The 19,497-nt window shown below is 42.6% G+C and overlaps 1 protein-coding gene across 3 annotated transcripts in view; it reads right to left on the bottom strand.

Moving 5' to 3' along the window:
- The window catches only part of UTRN (utrophin), a 4,744,936-nt gene that overhangs the window by 2,293,457 nt on the left and 2,431,982 nt on the right, over nucleotides 1-19,497 (bottom strand). For all 3 annotated transcript variants that reach the window (XM_044069601.1, XM_044069592.1, XM_044069610.1), the window contains one exon: nucleotides 5,307-5,442. In XM_044069601.1, coding sequence (XP_043925536.1) covers nucleotides 5,307-5,442 — 136 coding nt within the window. The remainder of the gene's footprint in view (nucleotides 1-5,306; nucleotides 5,443-19,497) is intronic.

A 19,497-nucleotide genomic window follows, 5' to 3' on the forward strand; every position in this document is an offset into this window, starting at 1 on the left:
AGAGCAGAAATGGGAAGAATGCATACCTGAATCTTCCAGTGCAATGAGAGACAGAGAACATATCCACCAGTTCCTCCTCTTCCCCAGCTGAACAAGAGAAAAACAGGCAGTTCACATTCTTCCAAGTGGCAAACAGGGCAATGTTTGCAGTACTCCATGCTAGAAAACCCTAACCAGGCATGCTTCTAAGTCAGAAGAGGACAAGAAGAGCTTCTTATAGTGTTAGCCAGCTCTTTCACTTTCAAAGGGATATGAAATGTTGAGAAGGTGATGCCCTTGTCTTATGATCTGATGTCAGTACAGAAACCTATCCGGAGAGGGGGCAGTACCTCATGTTACCTTGTTTGGTCTTGACACCATGAACTGTTAAACTGACTGGAAGAGACAGGGCCTGAAGGATGTTTGTCTCTATGGCCAACAGGTACAGAATGACCAATCTTAGCTCTATCTGAATGAGGTGATAAGCCCCCCCCCCCCTCTTCTCTCCGGACCAAATTCTCCATACCATAATGGTGGCAAGGTGAGCTCTCCAGCCTGCAAATAAAGAATCAGGTATCAAAATCTGTACACAGGTAGATCTATGTCAAATGATCAAATGGACAGAATGTCGAAACCCATATGACAGACAATTCAACCAGTAAAAAAAAAAAAAAATTAAATTAAAAAATAAATACCCACATACAACACAAAAAAATTATTTTGGAGGGGGGCAAGCTCCCCTGCTAATTATAAATACCAACTCGGAGATCGCGCTACAGCGGGGAAAGGGCAAATTTCCTGATCCCTACTATAATGCAAACTCAGTCAGAACAGTTTGAAAAACTGAACTGTTCATCATATGGGTTTTGACATTTTGCCTGTTTGATCTTTTGGCAGAAACCCAAACATGCTTGGGTGTGGTAACATAACACTGACCAGAAGACTGGTAGAAATGTCCACAACTTCAGGAGTAGATACAAAGACATCAACACTAAAAAAAACGTTAATTGACTCCATAGTAGCCCCAAAACTACTGACATATCAGGCTACTGCAACTTTTGCAACCTCAGTTTTTCAAACCATACAGTTAAGATCAGAGCAGATATCAATTCTAAAAGACACACCTGAGTTTGAGTCCGGACCACGTGCTGCTCCCGATTCAGTAAGCAAAGGTCATGAACTCCTGAGCAGTCTCCAAGGGCAGGTGTAACTAACACTAGATAGTAATGAACTCCAAGTCGATCAAGGCAACATTCTGAGCAGGAGTCATTCAGGAGTTCTGTAATGTAAGGTACCACAAGGCACTGCAACCACAGAACTTGCCCAATGAAGGCACAAATTCAGGAGGTATCTGGATGGGTCTATGAGGAGTTAACTGTTGAGGTACAGAAAAATACAGATACCTATTATCCTGAAAAGTTTTAACTACTAGAACCAACACCTCTCTAGTGACTAGGTGCACTCAAGAAAGGCCAAATAGCAACATTTTAATGCAAGAGATGCCCAGTCAAAGTAAAAAATGTCACATGTAGATCTCAAATACTGATGTATGAAAAGCTGTCCATGATGTCCAAAAACACCACTCAAGTGTTCTGTGGGAGTAAGGGCATGGCATCCTTGAGTGTGGGCATCTGAAACGGAAACTGAATGTAATAAATGTACTGACTAAAGTTTTTAAGGTCCAGAATAGAGGATTCAGGATGAGAATGTATTAACACACCTGACCATCTTCAAAACTTGAAATATCCACAAACCCTTTAAGTAGTGGAATCGAAGCATGTCTACAGAATTCCACTAAGATGAACTGACTGCCAGTAAAACTCCTTCTAAGGAGGGGTGGACTTCTGAATGCCTAGATGGCTGGGGCTGGCATAATGGTTAAGGTGTTTACCTCACATACACAAGGTACAGGGTTCGATTTCCACCTTTGAGGAAATTGGTTGGGCTTAAAATGGCCTACGAGGATAGCTAGTTTAGTACTTACCTATGAACCTATGTGGCCAACAACAACCCTACTGGTACTTAGTGATGCCTCCCCCAAACTGGGAAAACAAACTTTGGGTCTCGATGGACAGATGATAAAATCAACAAGCAAATGAGAGTAGTAAAGCTGGAACTGAATTCATCTTCAAGTCTTAGTGAGTACCTTCACGACATAAGACTTAGTTTTCACAAAATCTCACCAAGACGGCACCAATATATAGACTGCATTTTATATAGCATATATCATGGACAGAAATAGGTTAAAAAATAAAAAAGACGGCTGGGTGCAAAAGTCCCAGGACAAGAAAAACTGCCCAATCCTGGTAGACGCACTTGTGTCAAAACTAGAAAAAATGACGGTGCAGAATCCTCAAGACAAGGAAACATTCAAACAATGGGATTATGACAAGCTCAGAGGGAGGATACCCCCCCCCCCCCAATTATAGAAAGTAGTAGTCCACAAAAACTGACAGGTTAAAAAACACATCCATAAAGATCTGTCGACAGAGCAGACTACTGAGGTTAAGAAAGAAATTATGTATTCTCACTATTATGAAAGAAGCCCAGAATTTCTGGATAGAAAATATTCAAACCTTACAAGAGAAATTAGAGGAAAAAAAATACTTACACAAGAAAAACTGTCAAAAGCTTCAAATGCAAATTTGTTTTCAGTAGCCAGACAGTTCCAATAGTAGTAGAAGCATATTTAGATATGCTGCTGATACATGTAACTCTGTATGAAGTTAATTCTGGGCACACTGCGAGTGCTACAAAGAGCACTACTGGCTAAGATCAAAGACTGAAACAATACTAATTTCACAAACGTTAATCATAGTTTGACTTAGGAATGGGTTGTGTTCCTGTCATGGTATTAACTGCAGCAGGAAAGTGAGTAGGGTTGTCTGCTCGGGTATATTAACTACACTAAATGGAGCAGGACTCTGTGATATGCTGCCAATCATTTCCTAGGCCTCTCCTCCTCTTCAGAGGTCAGCTAGGCACAGAAAGGTAAGAGGAGGAGACAAAGAAGGGGACAAAAGGCTCTCCACAGACAGAGTGAAATTCTTCTGCAGAAGGTCATCAAAGGGGTCCTAAGCAGAACAGTTAAAGGCTACTCAAGAAATGGGCGTCCAGGATCTTGCTCCTAAGTACTTCCTTCAGGAAGGACAATCTTAGGTACATTATCCTGAGACATACCTTTAGTCCTACAAACCTATGATATTTGCACAAAGTTATAATGGAATGTATAACAGCCCACTGTATACAACAAAGAACAAGTTTCATCATGATCTGCCTTTTACAGCCCAAACTCAAGATCCTCAAGCTTATTCTTGTTTTTTTTTTACTCTGATGAGACTGGAAATGGAAAAGGGGATCCAAGATATGAATGGCAGAAAGCCCCAGTGAGGAAGAGAAGTAAACTTTCTTGCCACAACTGTTCAAAGCTTTAAACTTCTTGACAACTGACAAGGTGGCAAACAGCAGCAGTCTCTTGAAACCAAGCTGGATCAAAGATCACGAGTCAGCAGTGGAATGCTTGGTCAGAGGTTCTGCTGCCTCAAGCAGAAGCTTGGACATGACATTTGCCTTTTTTGGGTATCAAACAGTTAGTGTCAAGGCACTTTCAGATCTACCTGAATAGAGCCCTTACTGACTGGCTCCACAGGATAGATAAACCAGGGCTCCTCAGGCCTCTCTTCCCAGATGTTTTGGCTTTTAGGTCAGTTTAAGGTGTTCCTCATAACCCTGAAAGCCTCACCAAAGAAAAGGTCATGCTGTGTAGGTTTTTGCTGGGTGTCCTGATTTCCTCCCGCATCCCAAAGTATGTTGTAGGCGAAGTACCATTCCTCTAAATTGTGTGCGTGAGTGCGCATGTGCGTGCCATTGTGTGTGAATGCATATGTCCATGTGTGTGTGTGTGTGTGTGTGTGTGTGTGTGTGTGTGTGTGTGTGTGTGTGTGTGTGCGTGTATATTCATGCACGCACTTGCACTGTGTGATAGGATGGTGCCTTTTCTTGGATGAGTTTCCATGTGCTTTGCACCCAATTAATGCAGCAACATACTCCAACTTCCCAACGACCTTGTACTGGATGAAATGGGTAATCAGCAAATGAATGAACGGATGAACAAAAAATCATATTCTTCATTACGTAAGGAAATACAGTGTTCTACACACAGATCTTCATTTACCAAAACAGCTACTACAAGATTTTCTCTAACTAAAAGAATACATGCCAACTCTGATCAGTTTCACCAGAGCTTCCTCTCTCTAATCTTCTAGGTCACTAGTGTTAAAGTAGCAAAGAGGAAGGGGAGCGATCATCCTTTTGTGTGTGACATATAGACATGCCAAAGGGAAATGAAGCTGACTTAATAGTCTTAAAAAGAACTGCTGTAAAATCTTTCATTTATGCATGCCCCGGTGTACAGATAAGCTCCTTGTACCTGCATTATATGCTGAAGACTGCCTCAAAAAAAAAGAAAATATGCAAATAAACTGATCAGCAACACCCATCTTTACCCTCCAGTAAGATAATTTTATCATTACCTCATCCTTAACAGCTGACGAACAAAGTAGCAGAGGTGAAGTGGGGGACGCAGCTTAGTCTTCCACATCAATTTACCATTTACATACATCAAACAACCAGGTGATTTTATTGGTCTTACTAGTGGACAATACAAAAAGCAGGCATGACATGCACACATCATATTTTGATCAGAAATATGTCACACACAAAGACGAGGAGAACAGTGCACATATTTGGGTTTCATGGGAGACTGGTCCCATTTTACTACACTATGGACTGACAGAAGTTAAAAATGTAAACAAAGTGGAAAACATGGTGACAGATAGAAAAAGCACCAAAGAAATAAGCTAAGGTCCTGGATTTTCTTACTGCATATTTTATAAGATGACGTCCACAAAAGAAGTGAAGGAGTTGGCACTGTTCTCTACTTATAGCCAGAACTCTGGTAAAATCTTTGCCCTGATAATGAACAAACTCAGTTAAGCCCACAGTTACATGCAAAAAGCCCTAAAGAGTAATTTATGAAAGATTTTGGTCAACAGGACAAAAAACATTGAGGACATTTCAGGGGGATAAAAACAGAATGCAAAGAAATGCTAAGTATACATATCACAGCAACATTTACTTTCCTGTTTGTAATAGAGTAATATTTCATATCCATACAGCATTTAAAAACATTTAAGAAAGGTACACATGTAATCTAGTAATAAAAAACAACCTAGTAGAAAATACCAACAATTTTGTAGGCCAAAGACCTAGCACAGTATGCAAGATTAAAAATCATTAACATGCGAGCATAAACTGTTTCCACTTGCCTTCAGTTCCATCAGGTTGTGTTCACTGGGAACGACTGGCACTGGTTTAGTTTTTCTGTCCAGCATCTCAAGCCAGGAACTCAGTTCATCTAGCTTCCTCCTATACTCCAAAAGGAGCCAGTCATCTCTTCGCAACCTTAAGAAATTATGCAACTGTCTTTTGAGTGATTCATAACTCAAGAAAAAAGCTAACAAAGTAAAGAAACTGCATCACTGTCAAAGCATGCACAAGTCAGTAATGCCTACGTAAATAGCTTACACTCAAATGTAAACTGCTCAGGTAATGCTTACAACACAAAAGATCTTAGCAGAAATAAAACATTTTAAACTTGATACATTATCTGACAGCTGTTTTATTTGGTTTATACTGTATTAAAAAAAAAACAAAAAAAAAAACATCTGCACTTACCACAACAGATGACTTGTAAAAAAAAAAAAGCCTTCTTACTGTGGGTCTCTGTATAGAACACAACCTCAGTACAGAATTATTGTATACTCTAGGTACTTACCTTGAGGGTAAGTGCACCTCTTGGTTGCATGTAGATGTCAACTATCAGACTAGAAAGCCAAACTGAGCATCTGTAAACTTCACTTTCATATCCAATAATGAAAGCAAAGCAGATGTGCAACGTAAAATGTAACGCTTACCAAAAGTTCAATCCACAAAAGTGGCTACAATAACCATCCAGCAAGTGGGAAAAATGGAGAATAGCGGATGGGAGTGAAGAATTCAATCTCATCTGGTGTTGCGAAGGCCTGAAAGAAGTGAAACTGGAAGAATAGGTGTCACATATCCTTCATAAAGATGAGGACTGACTTCACCCACAAGAAGTTATCAACTAGGTCCTGATTGGGCTGACTGAATTATACTTCTGTGAAGAAATAGTAATCCTTGATCCTGCCCCTGAAAAGTCCTCATACAATCACAGTCATGTAATCCACAGCAGACAAACACACATCTGAAACTGCGGTCCTAGCCAGAGTTTTTACACAATGTGTTGTAACTGAACACACAATAAATCCTTAAAAAGGCTGGTCATGAAACTCTTCTTACTCCTGTGTTCTCGTCTTAGTTCGAAGGCTTCTTTGCATAATCTGCATTTCAACTCACTTCCATTTAGCTTTTTTTTCCTCAAGGAAATTCAGTTTTAAATCTTTAACAAACAATTTCATGTAGCCAAAGTGTACTGCAATCCACATAAACTACTAAAACCTTTATTTGTTATAAAAACTGTAGGACAACTGAATATAAATTTTCTAAAATTTTTAACTATGTACACAACTATCTATCGTATTAAAAGTATACATCTTAAATTTAATTGTGCTGTTTACTGCTTCTGAGCCAGGGTCATGGCTGAAAAGGGTCTCTGGACCCTTTTCTTTCAATCTTCCCTCCTTTAACCACCTCTCACAACAACGTGTGCATTTTTTATGCACACAATTCCCTTTATAGCATTTCTCAAAGATATAAAGAAAATGCTTTTAAGCACCTCAGTCTAGTTGCTTTGTTAAACTTGTTTAGGCCTTGCACAAAAAAAGCATTAGGTGTGGTAACCTTTAAAACGGACCTGGCTTGCTTCTTAGGCGAGGTGCGCTGAATCGAGCAACTGACTTTTTTTTTTTTTTTTTTTTTTACACTGCTTGATTTACAGTTGAGGGGCACCAGATGAGACACTTACACCCCTAGTTCCAATATAACAGCAAAACCTAAGATGGCTTAAAAAAATTAACAGAACTCAAAAACTTCAGCTTCCTGGACAACACACATTCTCCAACCAGGTATTACTGTACTAGGAGAGCTCAGCAACAAGTCCAGGGCTTTAAGGCAGCATATTAAGCCATCATGAAGCACTGAGAAAAAAAATAAAAATAATAAAAACATCTGCCATACTGTTTTTTCAACCATACTGTTTTTGCTTTCTAAATGTGAACGCAAGTTTAAAAAATAAAGTAAATACAACTGGAAAAAATAAAAGCATCGGCAAAGAATAGTTGTGTAAAATCTTACCATAACCATAGATGTCCTTCTCTTCCATGTTGCAGTATTCTTGTTGTGGGATTTCCTGCCCTCAGGCGACTCGTACGTCGGGTCCTATACAAAAGCTTCAGCTTGGCTGTTGCAGTTGCGTGGGACGTCACACGTAGAGCCATAAACCAGGGGCCTTAAATGAGACATCTGCATGCACAATCCTCAGAACTTGAAGCTCAGCAGGTAGAGTAGATGGCCCAGCAGGAGGAGGTGCCAGTAATGTCAGTTGTGGGACCCTGGGGCACTTCTGTGGTATTGATAGGTCCAAGGTGAAAGGTGTATGATATTAGGACCCAAGGTCATGCTGGGATGAGAATGAGAATGATGAGGGGGTTACTGGTGGGTGGGAAGGAATACTCCAACATGGAAGAGAAGGACATCTATGGTTATGGTAAGATTTTACACAACTATTCTATGTCCTTCTATTCCTATGTTGCAGTATTCTTGTTGTGGGAGAGTACCACAGCTCAGTTGGATGAAAGGGTGGCAGATGCAGAAGAAGACTATTCAAAGCCCAGTAGGATTCCCCTGGCAAATCCTGCATGTTTTATGGAGACCTGGTCTAACTTGTAGTGTTTGGTGAAAGTGTGGATAGTGGACCATGTGGCTGCTTCCATAATGGAAGATGTGTCCTGACATTTTAGGAAAGCCTTGGAGGCAGCCGTTGCCCTAGTGGAATGGACTTTTACTCCTGCTGGGCGATTTTTTCCATGGTGGGAGTAGCAAAGACAGATGGCTTTCCTGATTCAACATGCGATGGTTTACTTGGAGACTGCCTTGCCAAGTGCCCTGGAATGGAATGAAACAAAGAGTTGTTTGGATTTCCTTATGAATTTTGTTTTGTCTAGGTAAAATCTTAGTTGTCTGTGTACATCCAAAGAGTGAAGGATCCTCTCACCTTCACTGGTGGGAGAAGGTGGGAAGGTGGATAGATTAGTTTATTGACAAATCGTTGACCACCTTGGGCATGAAGGAAAGGTTAGTTTCTCAGGGTTCCCATGTCTTTGTGGAACGTAGTATTGGGGGGGGGGGGGCAAGCCATTAAGGCTTGTAGTTCTGCAACCCTTCTGGCTGAGGTTATAGCCACTAGCAGATCCATTTTCCATGTACACATCTGAAGGTTAGCTGTCCCAGCAGGTTCAAATGGGTGTTGGGTAAGCTTTTCCAGAATGAAGTTCATAGGTTCATAAGTAGGTACTAGGCTATTGGCCCTAGGGCCTATATAAGCCTAGCCAAAAAAGGTACCCTGGCTTTCGCCACCCAAGAAAATTATTTTCCTGTGCCCCTGTCGAGCAGAGCCACAGAGGTGATCCCCGGGGTGAATTTCCATTTCCCATCCAATCAAGATTTTTCTTGGTGTGTTAATGAGGAGCTTTGTTTGATATAGATGGGTAGTTTGTTCCAGAGTATGGGAAGTCTCTGGGACAGGAATCTATCCCTCCAGCATTTCTGTTTATTGTGGTGACAAGGTTTAGGTCCCTAGAACATGTAGTTCGGCAATCCTCTTTGCGAGGTATTTCTGTGGCCTTTCCAGTTGCTGTAGATGTCTTGTGAGGTACATACCAAAAGGGGCATTGTACTCTATAATGGGTCTAATGAGTGATGAGTAGAGGGGAACAATGACCTCTTTTTCCCATGGATGAGAAACCTTTTGTGATGAGGTGTGCCATGTACAAGGATTTCCTGACTACTGTGGCGATGTGATTACCACAGGAGAGACTACTGTCTACCTGTGTCCCAAAGTCTCTTATCACACTTTCCGTGTTAAGTAGACTGCCACCTATGTGTAAACTCATGGGTACAGAGTTTTTACCAAAGGGAATGACAATGCACTTTTTGGCACTGAGCTCGAGGCCATGGCTTTGACACCAGGCATCTGTTCAGTGAGGCCCTTTTGTAGAATGTCCACATCGTTAGGAGTTTCGATTATGGCTCATAGTTTGCAGTCCTCTGCGAACTTCTTTAGCCAAAGACCATCTGTGTTGGCCTGTACTTCAGAAAAGTAGATAACCAAACAGGAGAGAACCCAGGACTGAACCCTGTGGTGCTCCACTTGTCACTGGTCTGAAGTTGGATTTGGAGTCTGCTACAGAAAAGTAGATACCAAACAGGAGAGGACCCAGGACTGAACCCTGTGGTGCTCCACTACCACTGGTCTGAAGTCGGATTTGGAGTCTGCTACTTTCAGTGTGGGTTCTATCAGTGAGCCAGTTGGCAACCCATCTTGTGACATAGGGATTTATACCTAGTTTAGTGAGTTTATCTATAATTCCAGAGTGGGGGATGGTGTCAAAAGCCTTGGCGAGATCTAAATAGGCTGTGTGAACCACCTTACCCTCGTCTATGGCTTTGGTGACTGCTTCAAAGAAGTCTATCGGTTTAGGAGACATGATCTGCCTTTTACAAACCTGAACTGGGTGCGGTCCAGAGTTTGGAGATTACCAATTTCTTTGTTTACAAGTTCCATGATGATGCAATCCATGGCCTTGCAAACCAAGCTCATTAGGCTAAGGGGAGGTAGTTCCCGGGGTCCGTGGTGGCTCCCCCCTTTGTGGAGTGGGATAACCATCGCCATGCACCATTCAGTGGGCACGAAGACAGAGGTGAGGCTATGATTGAACAAGGTGCTTAGGTGGGGTGCCAGTTCATTCTGTAGTTCGTGTAGAACGCGACCTGTGATGATGTCAGGTCCTATGGATGCTGTGTTCTTGGCTTTGGACAGTGTGGTTTTACCTGTGCAGCCGTGATTACAGGAACTTTGCACTCTTCATAACGAACCAGATAAAAGAACGTAAAAGCAACTGACCACAGAACAAAAGCGAGAAACTGTATTACAGCACGACACGGACTGTTTATTAAACATTAGCGCTTTCGGAAGAGTTATTACCAAACCTACTTCAGACAAACAGTAAGAGACAGCTTCCTATTTATATAAACATCATAATGATGGCAATCATTATTAAAACGTAATTCAATTATCCAATTAAACTTAAAACACCCATCTAAAAAACATGTAAAAACATATAAAAATATATTGATAAACTGCTAGTCAGCAATCCTCATAAAGATAAATCCCCACATATAAGCATGTTTGAAATAGGTATTAAATATCATATTATTGCATACTTACACCAGAAATAATAACTTATAACATATAAATACAAATTCATACTCATTGCTAACTTCATTAAGCAGTTGGCTATAACAATAAAAGTGCAAATTACTCAAAAAAATTATATAGACTGATTAGCATTAAGGAAATTAAACAAATGTATATAAATATATGTGTTTATGTTTTAAAATATCATTTTTTAAAAAAGTTTTTAGGAGTAGGCTAGCAGCCACTATATACGAACTAACAATTAAGGACAGTGTATACAGTATGGTGTTTACCTACGTAGTGCTTTTAACTTTAAAATACATTTAATAGAGTCGTATTCATTCAACTTTGCACTCTTCCATTACAGAGATGGGCCCTTTAGGGGGTGAGAGGGGGGTAAATTTAGCACTGAACCTATCTGCCAGGATGTTGGCAATATCAGTTGGTTCTGAATATTTAGTGCCATTGTGCAGTAACTCAGAGCAGATCTGAGTGTTGCCATTGAGAGACTCTTAACATAGCTATAGAATGCTTTGTGGTTGTCTGTAGGGTCAGCAATGCAAGGTTCCCTTCCCTTGTCTAGACAGCATTTAGTAAATCTTTCCCTTTAGCTAGGTATGATTTTCTTGTAGTATGTTTCCTGGCCTTCCTCAGGACTGAAAGCACATCCTCTGAGTAGTGGTGTCTGAATGGTGTCAAAACTTCATCACCCACAGTTGTCAGGGACATCATCTGCAAGTGTGGGTGGATGAGAGTTCCCTTTTCTTCTGTCAGAAGGTCCAGCTTGTAGGGTAACTTGTAGTGACTGCCCTTGGCTAGACTGTGAAGTAAGGGGAACAAGTGCTGTCTTGGCCAGTAGGGAGACACTAACAAGATTTTGGGTTCGTCTCCTGATTTTCAGGAGGACTTTCTGTATCACTGGGAAGAGAGGGAAGCCAAAGAAACTTCCTCTTCCAAGAGATGTTGAAAGAGTCTACCATCCAGGCTAGAGGGAAGTAGGTCTTCGAGTAGAAGGTCTGCAGCTACCTGTTCTGGAGGGAGGTGAACAGATCTATTTGAGGAGTGCCCCATCGGTGGACAATGTCTAAGACAGTCCTGTCCAGCATCCATTCGTGTTGTGGAGAGGATGTCCTGCTTAGAAGATCTGATTCTTTGTTGCCCTGCGAGGGAATATAGGTTGCCTACAAGGGCAAGTTGTGGCGAGAGGCTAGATCCCATATCAGCAGGGTTAGTCTGCAGAGCTGATAAGCTTTTGTCCCTCCCTGTTTGTTGAGGTACCACATAAAGTACAGTTGTGTATACTTACCATAAAAGTAGATGTTCAAGTGTATTCACTGTTGTAGTCATTACATCTGGGTATTCTGCTGGCAGGTTGCCCTCAGTCGGCCCGAACTCCAAAGTCTTGGGTCTTGCGTTGGTTGCGGTCTTCTCTTCCATGACGTCAGGTCATCAGGGGTATAAAACATGCAGCCGATGCCATTTTCTTTAGTTTTTCTTGCCCCCGATGTCAGGTGCCCCCAAAAAGGTAGCAGTTTTTTATATAAATATATATATATATATATATATATATATATATATATATATATATATACATGCATCAATATAAATTATACCTTCATCTACAAGCAAATACACCACATAGGTTGTAGAAGATACTGAAGGAAAGATTTACGACAAGTGTACACGACTGTACTATGTTTGTTGCGTTTCACTGTTGCAGTCATTACATTTGGGTAGAATCTCAAAGCTATGGTTGGGAGGCTGGAGCTAAACAGCATTAGGTGTGGCTATAAGGACCTGGAGCACTGCAGTAGCAAAGCCTGCCCTAGACTTAGAGTAGAGAGGCAAATGGTAATGCTTTGTAAAGGCGTGAACAGAACTCCAAGTAGCAGCCTCTAGAATGTCTTTGGTTGGTACTCCTCTCTGCTGAAGTAGCCGCAGCTCTGGTGGAATGAGACCTAATGCCCTTGGACACAGGTTTACCATGGTGTAAGTAGCAGAAACGGATGCAGTGGCTTATCCACTTTGAAACTGTCTGCTTTGAAATGGCCTTTCCTTCTGCTCCTGCAGCATATGACACTAGTAATTGCTCAGTTTTTCTTAGAGCTTTAGTCCTGCTCAAGTAGAATCTTAGCTGTGTACATCCAAGGAATGCAGAATTCTGTCCCTTTTGTTCTGCGGATTTGAATAAAAAGTTGGCAGATGAATCGTTTGGTTAAGAGCCACACTGGAAACCACCTTAGACATAAAAGTAGGATTTGTCATCAGAGACACCCTGTCCGGGTAAAATATGATAAAAGCCTCTAGAGCCATGAGGGCCTGTAGCTCTGAAACTCTTCTTGCTGAAGTAATTGCTAGTAGCACAGCTGTCTTCCATGATAAGAACTTTATATCAGCGGTAGCAGCTGGTTCAAATGGAAGCAGGGTGAGCTTTTACAACACATAATTGAGGTCCCATGCAGGTAATGATGATCTTCTAGGGGGCCTTACATTTTTGGCTCCTCTAAGATACTGCTTTAGTACAGGATAAGAAAAGATTGGTGGCTCTGTGTTGTAATGAGTTGAAATGGCAGAGGCATGGATTTTGATTGATGAGAAAGGCCTTTGTCAAGCATCTCAGTTAAGTATTGTAATATCTGAGGAATATTTGGTTCTGCTGTATCAGTTCCTTGTGCTTGATTCCAAGCACAGAATCTCTCCCACTTGTCAGCATAAGAGTTCGTAGTACTAGGTCTTCTGGCTTCCAAAATGACATCCATCTCAGCTTTACTGAGAGGTGTTGTTTGTATGATCACATGATTAGCCATGCTGCCAGGTTTAGAGTCTGTAGTCGATTGTGCAGGATCTGATTGTTTTGCTGTGACAGTAGTTGTGGTCTTTAAGGCAAGGTCCAATGCTGGGCATTGAGACAAGTTCCTTAGGACCGGGTACCAGTATTGGCGGGGCCAGTCCAGGGCAAGTAATATCATCTTTGGCTTCTCGTCTGACTTTTAGGAGGACCTTGGGTAGAAGAGGCAGAGGAGGAAAGGTGTAAACTGATATTTTTTTCCAACTGAAGGACTGGGCATCCACTTTCCATGCCTGTCTGTGATAAGTCCTTGTGCAGAATTTTTTCAATTGATAATTTTGAGGAGAGGCAAATAGATCCATGTCTGGGCTCCCCATTTCTCTGTTATCATGCTGAAGACTTGTGGATTTAGTTTCCACTCGTGAGGATTCATAAGGTTTTTGCTTAAATCATCTGCCAGAGTGTATTGTTTTCCTGGCAGGAATTGGCTTGAAGATATATTTGGTAGGTCAAAGCTGTGTTCCACAGTGCCATGGCTAATCTGCAAAGGGGGTATGAGTGTGTGCCCCCTTGCTTGTTTATATAACGCATGACTGTGGCGTTGTCCGTCTATCAGTAGCTGTCCTGGATGAAGTGAATCCTTGAAGGCTGTTAGGGCATTTTGAACTACTAGCATCTCTTTCTGGTTGATATGTAGATGCATTTGTTTTGGAGCCCATATACCCTGAATGCATCTTCCTGCCATGTGGGCCCCCCTGGCATAATCTGATGCGTCTGTTGTTAAGGTTTGGCTGACAGGGGGTAGATTGAAGAGCCGTCCCATGTTTTGGTGTCAGGCCTTTGCCCACCATAGAAACTCCTGTTGCAGGCAGGGAATGAGAGGAATCACCGTTTCCAGACTGTGTGAATATTGACTCCATAAATTTTAGGTACCATTGAAGTTTCCTCATATGCAGTCTTGCATATGGAATTAGTAGGATGCAGGCTGCCATGAAGCCCAGAGCCTGCAGAATTTGTCTTGCAGAAGACTGGGTTTTTGTTGCCATCTGTTTGAAGTAATAATCGGCTGCCTTTGCTTGTCTGGCGTAAGGTAAGCCATCTGGGCAGTTGTATTCAAGCTTGCACCCAGGAATGTGATCTTTTGTGATGGTACCAGTTGTGATTTCTTTTTGTTTATTGTGTACCCTAGGCATGTTAGAAGCCTTTTCACAAATGCCAGGTGTCGAAGAAGAGTGCCCTTGTTCTCTGCTTGAATGAGACAGTCGTCCAAGTAAGGATATATTTGTATACTTTTTTGTCTGCAAAATGCAATTACTGGTGCCAGGCACTTTGTAAAGACCCTAGGTGCAGTAGAAAAGCCAAAGGGCAGTGCAGAGAATTGGTAATGCATTAAGCCAGCCTTGAATCTGAGGTATCTTCTGCACGATTGTCTTATTGGGACATGCAGGTATGCCTCTTTTAGGTCTAATGTCACCAGCCAAGCATTCTTGCCCAGCATGGGCAGAAGCTGCTGCAAAGTCAGCATTTTGAATTTTGGAATGTCCAGGTATGTGTTCAAAATTGATAAATCCAGTACTGGCCGCCAAGCCTTGTCCTTTCTGGGTACCAAGAACAGTCGAGTAAAAACCTTGTCCTTTTTCCTCTTCTGGTACTGGTTGAATGGCCCCCATATCCATGAGGGATGTAACCTGTTTCTATGCCTCTGCCCATTGATTTGTGGGCAGATCTGGCCAACCTACTGCCACTGGCAGAGTGTGGAAATGGAATCTGTATCCCTGTAACACTATGTTTAGTACCCACTTGTCCTGGGTTATTAACTGCCATATTTGAACAAAAAGTGCTAATTTTCCCCCTAAGGGTGCTGTCAAAAGATAAGTGCTTGGCGTAGGCAGAGGGAAGTCATTGGGACTGTTTTCTGTAGGTTTGCACTTTATCTCCTCCAGATTTGGAGGTAGATGCGCCCCATTGCTTTGACCTGTATGAATCTTGCGCCTGGTATCTGGAACCCTTTGGGCATTTGGAATTGCCCCTTTGAGCTCTGTCTGACACAGGAAAGGACCAATTTTTTGTAGGCCAGTGTCTACTGAATCTTGGTGGCTGCACTTCTAAGAAGTCTAACAGTTTGCATAGACTTAGCTTTATCTTCCATTTTCTTTAAAACCTCTTCTGCCTTAATACCAAACAGAGAATCATGCTGTAAAGGTGCATCTAGCAATTTAGCTTTAACATGATCAGGCAAATTTTGTTCCTTTAACCAGGCATGCCTCCTAATCAGAGATCCAGTAACTGCGGCCCTGCAGGAGGCCTCTAAGGAATCAAGAGCACATTGCGAAGTATGCTTTCCAACTTGTTCAGCTGCATGCAATAATTCCTGCAATTCTTCATTTTCTGCACTTTCTGAAATCAACATCAATTTCTGTTTCAGCAATCCCATAACATGCTGTTGGCACTTAAGCATATGAAATTGACAGTTTAAGGCCCTGACTGCCAAGGTTGCAGATGTATAAACCTTTTTCCCCATCTGTCTAGTGCCCTTGAATCTCTGTCAGAGGGGGTAGGATTTTTTGATGTTGAGGCCTTAACTCCCTTTGGATCCTGTGAAATAGTTTCAGGATCAGCAGCAGGGTTTCTAAATAAAAATTTATGCGAGTCAGGGACCCTGTAATATCGGTCAGGCTTACTGGGAGCCGGAGGCAAGGAGTCAGGGGTCAAGCTCGACTCCGAAAACACATCATCCAGAATGTGTAAAACAGGGGGAATGGCTAAAGGCTTGTGCTGAGGGAGAAGGAGGAAACCCCCGAGCCTCTTTTTTGATTCTGAGAAGTCTTGACTCTCCCAGTGAAAATGCTCCTTCAAAGTATGCAAGGTTTCTCCAAATGAATAATCCTCTGGAGGAGATGCAGATGGAATAGACTCCTCAGCATCAGAATCCTCATAGTGAGGTATAGATAATTCCTGATCAGAAGAGGAATCAGAAGAAATAGAAAACTGATCTGAAGATTCATAATCAGTGTCTTGTCTTGGCCTCTTATCTGGAGGGGGATGGGTACCCCTGATCAAGGTAATAAGGTTTTCAGCCATTTTGATCATTTGTTTTTTAGGCAAAGAGGCCTGTGCATATGGCTCATGCGTCATTTTTTTTAGTTTTAGAAGTTGCCTTTGGTTTTGCAGCTGTCGTCAGTTTGATATATAAATGTCGAGGTCTGAATACACCCTCAGAAGCCTGTGCCTGCTCAGCGGCTCCGGACCCATCTGTGGGAGATACATCCTTCGGTGCAATACCTTGAGTATCTTGTGGCATGCCGGACTCCACATGGGTGTCGGTAGAGGCCTGCGACTCGAAGGTAGCGGGTATCAGGGGCTGTGAAAGTGCCTCAATGAATACCAGTGAACCGGCGAATGGCTTAGTAGAAGCTTCGCTGTCGGTTTTGGATCTCGACTGCCTTTCCTTGTCCTTTTCTTTGCATTTTTTATGTACTCCTGTAGTTGGATTGCTATCAGATGACATTTTTGGCCAGTTAAATCCGTTTCCAAAATACTTTGATGCAAAAATATACCAATGCTTAATAGTGTGTTGGTTAAATCTAGCACAAAACCGACAGCCAGGCACGTTGTGATCAGGGTCTAGGCAAGGAATACAGTACAAATGGAAATCCCTATGAGGTATTTGCTTCCCACAAGTAATACAATTATTAACTTTTTCTGACATCGGTAAAAAGCAAGAAAAAAAAAGTTTCCCCAACGGGGTACTTGGCTTTAGTGAAGACTTCAGTTCTGAAACTCAAACTCGAATATTTCAGTAGTCGGCTGACCAGCACTTGCGAGATACCTCTGCTTCGGGCACTGCGTGGCAAGAAAGACTGAAGAAAATGGCGCCGGCTGCATGTTTTATACGCCTGATGACCTGATGTCATGGAAGAGAAGACTGCAACTGACACAGGACCCAAGACTTTGGAATTCACGCCGACTGAGGGCAACCTGCCAGCAGATTACCCAAATGTAATGACTGCAACAGTGAAACACGAAGAACATCTGTGGTGTTGTCTGTTACTATTTGTAGAACTCCTGGTAGAAGCAGGGGAGTAAATGTTTTAGAGCTAAGAAGACTGCTGTCATTTCCCTCACACTGATGTGTTTGACCTTCAAGGAAAGGTGCCAGGTTGCTTACACCCTGTAAGATGCCATGGTGGCTCCCCCACCCTGAATCTGAGGCATCTGCATGCATTACCTGGGTTGGGCTAGGGGGAATCCCTGGGTTTAGCTGGACTTGTTGGATCCACCAGCTGATCTCTTTCTTTAGGGAGGGAAGGAAGGGGATTTATTGCTCCAAGTGATTCAGGTGCTGGGACCAAATGTTTTTTTTTAGATACCACTGTAGCTTGCGCATATGCATTCTGGCTAGTAGGAGCATAAGTATGGTGGCTGCTATTAAGCCCAGGGTTCGTAGGAATTGCCTTGCAGTTATTACTTGTGTCTGTAGCAATACCTTGAAGTGGGAGGTCAGGGAGTGGACCTTGTCTTGGGGAAGAAATGCCTTCATCCGTGCGGATTCTGTAACCCAGGAAAATCTTGTCTTGTTCTGGGTGCAGGGAAGACTTTGGAAGGTTGAGGGTGAACCCTAGACTTTGTAGAAGGGACATGGTGAAGTGCAGATGAGTTGAAAGGGTATCTTTGCACTCTGCCAGGATTAGGATGTTGTCTAGGTAGGGGTAAATCTGAATTCCTTGTGTTCTGCAAAAGGCAATGGCCAGGGACAGGCATTTTGTGAACACTCGGGGGCAGTTGACAAACTAAGGGCAAAGCAGTAAATTGGAAATGAGAAGAGGGCCCAGAAAAACGCAGCAATCTTCTGTGGGAAGGTCTGATAGGTATGTGTAAGTAGGCCTCTTTTAGGTCCAAAATGGCCATGAAGGCCTTGGTTGGGATGAGTGGTAGTAGAGTTCGTAGTGACAGCATTCTGAAAGTGGGCACTTTTAGGTAAAGATTTAAGGAGGAGAGGTCTAAGATGGGTCTCCATGGGCTATCTTTTTTGGGGACCAGGAAGATATGGGAGTAGAAACCTTTTCAGTCCTGCCCTGAGGGAACTGGTTTTATGGTACCCAGCTTCAGAAGGTCTGTCAAAACCTGTGGAAGGAGATGCTGTTGGTTTCTGGGAGGAAATGGGATGCCTCTTATGGGTGGTTTTACTTTCCAGGAGAGGAAGTATCCTTTTTGTATTATGGTCAGTACCCATTTGTCCGAGGTGATGGTTTTCCAGAACGGGAGGCAGTGGGGGAGAGGCGGACCGAGAGTGGTGGTGGGGGGCAAGGCAGCCATGCATTGTTGGAGCCTCCTCTGTCCTGAAAAGGCTGTCTGGGCTGAGGATGTGGGGCAGCAGGTCTGGAAGTGGTTGGTCTTCTTGTTCCACTTCTAGATCTGGAAGAGGAAGTACAAGCCTGGGCTGAGTTTCACCTCACAAAGGTGGCTTTTGCTGGACAGTTTCTATAATACTTGGGAATAGGGGATACCAACAAATGTTTTATGTCCTGTAATTCTTTACTTTTTTCTTGCAGATTCCTAAAAACATCTGCAGATTGTTTGCTAAAAAGGAAATTGGTCCGGGGGGGGCATCTAAGATCTTAGACTTAGTCTTCTGGGAGGTGATGAAGTCTAAGCCAGGAGTATCTCTTGAGAACTGAAGCAGATGCTGCAGAGCGAGCAGAGGCTTCTGCAGCATCATAGCCACATCTAATTGAGTGACTGGCTACTTGTGTAGCCAAAGAAAGTTTGGAGGAGATGTCAGCTTTAGTGAGGCAGTCAGGAATAGTGGCCAGGAAGGAAAAGGCTTGAGAGACCAAGTCCAGAACATATTTAGTCATGTGCATCTGATAGTTGATGGCTCTGAAAGCCAAAGTGGAGGAGGTGTAGACCTTCTTACCTATCCTATAGTACAGTTGTGTACCTACCATAAAATGTAGATGTTCGAGTGTATTCACTGTTGCAGTCATTACTCTTGGGTTATACTGCTGGCAGGCTACCCTCAGTCGGCCAGAATTCCAAAGTCTGGGTCCGGCGTCAGTTGCAGTCGCCTCTTCCCTGACGTCAGTGCGCCAGGGGTATAAAAAAATGCAGCAGACGCCATTTTCTTCAGTTTTTCTTGCCCCAGATGTCAGATGCCCCCAAACTGGTAGGCTGAAAAAATATGCCAATAAAAATGCATGCACAAAAATAACATTTACTTCATCTACAAGCAAATACACCACATAGGCTGTATAGGATAGAGAAGTGCAGATAA

This window comes from Protopterus annectens, chromosome 1.part0, assembly GCF_019279795.1.
Source record: "Protopterus annectens isolate FY-2018-M chromosome 1.part0, PAN1.0, whole genome shotgun sequence".
NCBI classification, from domain to species: Eukaryota; Metazoa; Chordata; order Ceratodontiformes; family Protopteridae; genus Protopterus; species Protopterus annectens.